Source organism: Nicotiana tomentosiformis, chromosome 3 (genome assembly GCF_000390325.3).
Source record: "Nicotiana tomentosiformis chromosome 3, ASM39032v3, whole genome shotgun sequence".
NCBI lineage: Eukaryota > Viridiplantae > Streptophyta > Magnoliopsida > Solanales > Solanaceae > Nicotiana > Nicotiana tomentosiformis.
Window position 1 is genome coordinate 89,734,569 of NC_090814.1, and position 7,633 is coordinate 89,742,201.

General features: G+C 34.7%; 1 protein-coding gene across 5 annotated transcripts; it reads right to left on the bottom strand.

Moving 5' to 3' along the window:
• Window positions 1-2,983: 2,983 nt before the first annotated feature.
• Window positions 2,984-7,149, bottom strand: LOC104102587 (zinc finger protein CO3-like). Of its 5 annotated transcripts, none has more exons than XM_009610333.4 (4): window positions 6,841-7,149; window positions 4,522-5,016; window positions 3,598-3,744; window positions 2,984-3,329 (listed from the first exon to the last, which is right to left on the bottom strand). In XM_009610333.4, exons 1-4 carry the CDS (start codon window positions 6,943-6,945, stop codon window positions 3,237-3,239), a joined length of 840 nt encoding a protein of 279 aa, XP_009608628.1. In that variant the 5' UTR covers window positions 6,946-7,149; the 3' UTR covers window positions 2,984-3,236. The 5 variants fall into 5 exon arrangements, with proteins under 5 accessions (XP_009608628.1, XP_009608630.1, XP_018628475.1 ...); XM_009610335.4 differs by lacking the exon at window positions 6,841-7,149 and adding an exon at window positions 5,871-6,535; XM_018772959.3 differs by lacking the exon at window positions 6,841-7,149 and adding an exon at window positions 5,703-5,830.
• Window positions 7,150-7,633: the final 484 nt, after the last annotated feature.

The window sequence follows — 7,633 nt, forward strand, 5'->3', positions numbered from 1 at the left end:
TGTTACACTTGTCTTGTCAAAATCACCAAAGGACTATGGCTTATCCCAGTTATCTGATGCTCAAGGAATTTCAGTTCTTAAGCTATATATTTGTCTTTTGAATTTGAAGACGCCGATTAGCTAAAGGTTGTAACTTGCAGAATGTTGGAAGATGAATTCCAGTTTACTACTATCTCAAATGATTTATGTAATTGGTTGTGAGTCTAAAAGCTTCGAGAAGCTAACAAAAATTGAAAGTGGTCGAGGTTTTGGTCGTTTCCTAAGTCGTAAATGCTGAGCAATTTGGAGGTTGACCAAAACAGAACATAAAGCTGAAGGTCTTTTTCTTCTCACTTGTGTAGAAAAATGAAGGCAGAAAGTAAATTGCCATTCTCTACGGAGAGATCCCTGCACACCTCCCCACTGGCGGCTCGATATAATATGGGACCTAAGGCAAAAATAAAAAATGAGGCCTTAAATTATTTTTTTTCTCTTATAATTTATTAAAATTTAAAGAAGTTATAATCAGTTTTAATTATTGCCAACATTTAACCAATTTGTTTAATCTCTTTTGTGTTATCAGTAAAGACCAATTTGTTTAATCTCCTTGCCGATTAATCTAAAGAACTTTATTGATTTAGTTTTGAAAAACTTTTTCAACCTAGACAACTGTTATATTAATTGTTAACGGTAATTGAATTAACACTTTTTACCTGATTGAGTTTGCCAATTAGAGTATTCTTCTACTTATACAGTTTCTCTTAGCACTTTTAATTCTAAATATAAGTTGAAACAAATAATATTGTTTTAACTACTATGTTTCAAGATTCATTCAATGTTAAGGACGAATTTTAATAGTTACTTATCAATGTAGCTTGAAAAATGTCTGCAAAGGCATTTAAAGAATTAAGAAAAGTTGTTCTAAACTAATATTGTAAGAAGATCGATTTAAGTTGGGACGAATTAAAGACATGAAACAACTAGTAACAACAATTTAAGATGTGTAAAACTTTTAGATGTAACTATTTAACCAAATGATTTAAAAATTCTATCAATAGTGCATAATTTAATATTATTTATAAATTTTGGGGGCCTAAGGCCATTGCCTTAGTGGCCTTAGGCTCCGGCCGGCCCTGTCCCCCCACCCTATCCCACCCCACACCCCCTCCAAAAGAAAAAAGAATATGAACAAGATATAGTTGATTCCGCTTCTTTTTTGGAAGAACTAACATTTGTAGTTTAGTCTCGCTAGTGCTCAAAAGCATTTCTCTATTTTGGCCAAACACAAAAGCAACTCATATTTTTTTTTTGGTAAAAAAAGATTAAAAAAATACTCTTAAGTCTTAACCGCACCACAAGAAGCTTAGTCAAATATACTCTAAAAGGCAAATCTCATTTTTATGGTAGTAGGAAGTGGTAATTGGCCCAAATATCTATGGGGTAAAGATGTTGTTAGACGTTGAGACCGGAACTTTCTACAGGTTTAGCGGGAATAGAAGCGATTTCCCTTTGAGAAGGGGTAGATAATTGAGTGAATTGACAATATCTATGTGTACCAAAACCTCAAAATTGATTTCATCGTCGTAGAAATTCGGTTAAGGTTTCCTAATTTGGTAATTCGGTCTATCGAATACTAATATTAGTTCAAAACATCTGACGGCTCAATACCCTACATCTAGTAACTGCTGTGACCTGTGCTTTTGCGCCCACAGTAAGATTTGACGTAGGAACTCATTTTTTGCCATTTTGGTTTCATGTGTTGCAAAGTCCTCCAGTCTCATAACTGAAACAACTGCATGGAAATGACACCATGTAGTCATTTTTAAGCGTATTTTTAAAATATATTCACATTTTACCATGTATTTAAAGATTAGGCAATTCGCTCAAATTTCAGAATACGGCGTCCTTAAGTTTAAACCTCAAGGTTCAAACTTCCGGACACTGTGTCCTAAAGTTTGAATATTGCGTCAAGAAATTCGAATCTTATGTGAATTTTAAATTAGCAGTTCAGAAATTCAGGACAAAGTATCCTGAATTCCAAATTAGCATCTCAAAACATTTGAAGGCTAATAGCATGTTTGGCCAAGCTTCTTCAATCTTAGAAACACTTTATTTTCCAAAAAAAAAAAGTATTTTTTTTTTAAAGTTGAGTTGTTTGGCCAAACTTTTGGAAGAAAAAAAATACTTTTGAAGAGAAGCAAAAGTAATGTTGGAGAAGCAGAAAAAAGTAATTTTCTCCAAAAATCACTTTTTTGAAAAGCACTTTTGAGAAAAATACACTTAGAAACAGTTTTAAAAGCTTGGTCAAACACTAATTGCTGCTCAGAAGTACTTTTCAAATTAATTAACCAAACACAAATTGCTTCTCACCAAAATTACTTTTGAGAAAAACACTTTTGAGGAAAAAAAAATTCTTAAAATAAGCTGATTTTTGCAGCTTGGCCAAAGTCATAAATTTCAAATTAACAGCTCAAAAATTTAGGATTTTTAGTCCTGAAGTTTAGGTGAATTAGTTACTCTTTAAATACATTATAATTTATAGATATATTTTAAATCAGACTTAAAAGTGGCTACTAGTACACTTCGCCCAACAACTGCTAGCCATAGACAATGGGCTTTGTCGTCGAGCTAGCCATAGACAATGGGCTTAATCGTCGAATAAGATTGAAGACGGATCCCCTCCCCACCAACCCCAAAAAAATAAAATCAGTACCGGAATGCTAGATGATCAAGGATTTCTTATTTTAAATTTTCTTTTCTTGGGTGAGAAAGCGAATTAAAAATATGGATCACTTCTAGTGTAATGTTAAAAGAAGGTAAATTTTGAATTATGAAATGAAACAGATTCAAATGGGTGTAAACGGGAGATGATTCGCATAACGAACTAGTGATAATTATTGCGTTGGGCAGGGAAGATACAGAATAGCCTGAGCCACCCCTCAATCGTACGGTGATCAATAATTGAAATATGGTGTGCAGCCGTCTGAAGCTGAACCGCGGAACATAGCAAGTTACAGAGTTTTATTTAACATTTAACAAACACTATATACAACACTAGTTGGTTTGTCTAATCTACAAAGATTATTGCCCCTAACAAACTTGCAAGTTTTTGGATGGATGGATCCCCAGCTTATTTGAGCAGATCCTATTCTAAAGCTAGCTTCCATTTGCTATTATATCATCAGCTAATATAACCAGTGAATACTTTCCATTACTACCTTACTATAATTCTTCCAACTCTGAGACAGTTAAAACTGTTAATGCTTCTTTGATGTGTCGCTTTCTTCGGTCTTGGCAAACCTTCCACGGATCCTTGGTTGACTATCAGCCAATGCCTTCCTGCAAGCATACTGCAAAACACACAACAGAAATACTGTGAGTCTATTGCCGACAAAACAGCCGCACGAGTCATTTCACCTTTGCTTCTCTACAACCAAATGACTGCAGACACAGAGTTGCTCAAAAACAGAGAGAAGCTCTAGTAGTCCCTCTTCTTACCTAGTACTAATATTTCATGAACAGTTGGATCGTTTCCATTCGATTTCACTTTCTAAGGTTTGGAAGTGCAACACCAAGCTAAATGACATAATTAAACATACAAGAGTTTTTCAATAATACCTTGATTTTTCTGCCAAAATTCCTTTTATTCTTCTTGCTCCGATATCTGGAAAGCTTTTCCTTGCGAATTTCAGAAGTGGAACCTCCGACAATTTGTGGTTGACCCAGCGGAGAATGGATCAGATTTATGTTGCCATTACCCAGAGTCTGCAGTAAAAACTCAGTATCAGTGGCCGAGCCTCTTTCTCTTGAATAAGCCAAAAACATCTATATATTTCACGGCTGGTACTTCATAGAGAACCAACAAATGCAGGCGACTCAATCAAAGGCGTACAAACCAGTGACACCTATGGTTCTCAGCCACTCGCTACAAATAGAGGCGAGGTGAATAAGTACTTGCCTTATCCCTAGATTTTGCACATCCTCCCAAGCTAACAATACGTCTACAATGACAGAAAAAGACTATATAGAGGAAGTGATCAAGGAGAAAATAGTGATAACCAGATAACAGCATCAATAAACGGTGGAATTCACTAGTTTGACTTAAAAGGCCTCTGATTAACCAGTTCACTTAGTCCATTATCTTTTTCAGGAGAATTGAGAATCTCATTGAATTCAATACCCTCTTTATAATATTACTAGAGGAAGTTTCATATTACTAAAACATGGATCTTCCAACTATCTTGTTTTTACTCTCAAAATACTCTCAAAATTCAGTTAATGACTCTAGATCATAAAATCAATACTTCCCTGATGTAAAAGATTGACTTTAAGATCTTTCCTTCATCTCTGACTCGACGTTAACAAGAAAACATAGATATCAGGCCAACCGAGCAAGAAAGAAAAGGGATATTCATTGTTTAAAGAATAAAGAATATTATTTCTAAGTTTTTCAGAAAGAAAAAAAAAGAGATAAAATGAAAGATAGGTGGAACACAAACCAATCATAATTGAAACAACACATTAGAGTACTTAAAAATTGACCTTTATGTCTCCTTCACTGTAAGCTCTTCGCATACCATAAACAGCTCCAAAGTCCATTCCACCAAAATCTATAAAATTGGGCCTCATTGGAGCCCCATGTATCCACTCCATGGAGGTTAAAGACTCTGAACTAATACTTTTCTGGAAAGATCCTTGAGAAACCAAGTTCTCATCTGCAGTCAGGTTTTCGTCGGCCTTCACGATAGGAGTTTTCATGTCCAAAAGTTCAGCGAAGGGTATATCAATTGCATCTTTGTCAAATAGGTCTTTTTTGCATTCATAGAAAACTTCACTCAGGAGTTGTTCATTCTCAAACGATGTTTCTAGATCCGAAACTTTGAGTCCTTGCGGCGAGATGGTATCTTCGGCACAAGAAATCATTGAAATAGCAGCAGTCATAGGATCAAGGCCCATCAATGGTTCTTCAATAATTGATTGTGGAGCTTTAAAGAGATCCCCTTCTCCCCCGAGGTCATATTCTGATATGATGGATCCCTGTCGAGATTACCAACATGAGAATTCAAAATCAATGCTTTATAAAAGTGACAAACAAAACGCTTCATAAGATCTGGTCTGAACACGTAAATCTAGCACAGAACCAAACTCAACACAACGTTAAATGTCATAATTTGATGCTTCACGGTGAGGAGTTTAACTAAATACACTGAGCAATAGCAATAAAGAAGTAGACCAGAAAGTGATAAATCATTACTCAAATGCTATCAAACTTTCAAGATCACTCAAACCTGAGATATGTTAGTACCACACACCATCACTTTATAGCAAATCAAAGGGACTCGATATTTATGTCATGGCAGAAGCACAAAAATAAACCGCATGAGCTTTCATATCTCGTCAATCATATGGTACCAGAGTGATTTGCTCAAAGCTCACCATCAGGAACTTCTGATAAAATAAAGTGCAAAGATTCTTGTCTTATTAAAAGAACAAACAACACAAAAGGATTCTTATGACGAACAGCGATAGATAATGGCAGCCCTTGTTTATTCTCTGTTATGTATATAAAGTAAATAAGAGGTGGAGGAGAAGAACCAAACAGCTTTCTAAGTAATTCAGCATGCACACACCCCGAGAAGGAAAAAAGTGAAAGATTGAGAGGGATAGAGAGCACATTCATACAGATAGTGGAAACTAGATAATGTCCTTTAAGTTAAACAAACCTGGAAAAGAACAACACCAACAACTAATGACAAGAGAATCAGATATTGTCATTTGTACATTTCAAGCAAAGATAAGATCAGACCGAATCAACCATGAATTCGATATATTTCCATGTAAAAAGAACTTATTTTAATAGTGCGCTGAGATCAACTAGGTTCTCTTCCTACCTTCTGAAAGTTACTAACTTTAACCTTTAAGCTCCCAAATGAAAGTTTCCGCAATGTTGTCCTCCCTCTTCAGAGAATCAAGACACCAACCAAACAGAACGCCCTATCCTCTAAATAACAAAGGTGAAACTTAACTTTTGCTTTTCTCTTTTTCCTTCTTTTCCAACTTTTTCAATATTTCAACTCTTTATGTGGGGTGAAAAGTGAGGCCTTAACGACAACTTGGCCGCCAAAAAAGGAAAATGAAGAATCAGAAAGGGAAACACATGGGAAGAAACTCGTGGCCACTTATGTTTTTTTTATATATGAAGGTAAAGAGAATAATGAACACGGCAACTCATGATTTTGATATTCTGCCTTCTTTCTCTTTGTTCAACTTACAGATCTAGCACATGTCATGAACTCACATGCTTTCCATTTATACTCTACATACCACCATAAGACATCATATTATATACTTCTAAGCAACAATTCATCTTTTCCTGTTTGGAAAGGAGAGTTACACTCAACTATTTAGTAAAGACAATCAAGTGAAAAGGGGAAGAAATTAGCATAAAAAGATTGGTTCTTTGTCTTTCATTTCTCCAATTACTTAGAAAGAAACTAAAAAGGGGAAGAAAAATTGGTTCTTTATCCTTCATTTCACAAATTACTAGTAAAGAAAATGAAACTTAGGCAGAAAACTTAAACCCCACAAAAAGAACAAGACACAGTTGGAGGGATTTGGACTCTAAAGACCATGATTTCACCTAAAAGACTTCAGAGTTCAGACAAACAATAAATACACTTGACACAACACTTAAAATCAGTAACCCTAATTTAGCACCCCACTTGAAAAGCCAAGAATGAAAACCCACTAACCCTAAAGTCTACATCATCTCACATTTCAAAGTTCAAATCTTTTTGCATTTTAATTAAATCAGAAAGATGCCAAACAACAAAAACAAATAGAAAAAAGGGTTTTAACTACCATTGAAGCATTAGGTTCCTGAGAGGAACAGAAGTCTTCAAATTGTTGAACTTCAGAAGGGAAAGTCTGAAAATAAGGGAACATTAGCCCAGTCTCTGCATACATTTTTTTTTCTCTTTTACACAACAAGTCGCCCCTCTTCTTCCTATGTGTCAATAGAATGAGGAAGGAGATAGTTCAATGAAGCAGAGGGGCATTTTATAGGTGTCAAAAACAGAGCTAAAAACAAAAGCAGTACTAACACAGCCGAAACAGAAACAGCCGTATTGAAAGAGAGAGAAGAGAGTGTAAAAAGAGGGGTTGAAAAATAAAGAATCTGATTTTGGCTGGTTCTTGGAGTCTTCATTCAAGAAAAAGAATTTTAGCAATTAAAAAAAGAGTTTTTATTTTCTAAGGCAATATTTTAATGATGTAATTATACCAAAAGCTAGTACCTATAAAAAGTCATTTTCTAGGTTTAAGTCCAAGTTGATGAATTAAATTCGATAAAAATATAACAGAATTGACAGATTAAATAGGTAGGTTAATCTCTGGCAAGTCTATACAAATTAGCTACCACATGACTTGATTTCCCTAATGTCCCACATGACAAATCTTTTATTTACCACTATACAAATTACTGTACTATAAAGATCGTATATATATATACAGACAAAATACATGTGAATGAAACTAGGACGACAGAAGAATAAATGCTAGTTACCGAACAATTTATTAGCTATTATAATAGATTGGTAATTTAGATTAGTTTATTTACAAATTGTTTCTTTGAGATTTTTAGTCATAACATTTA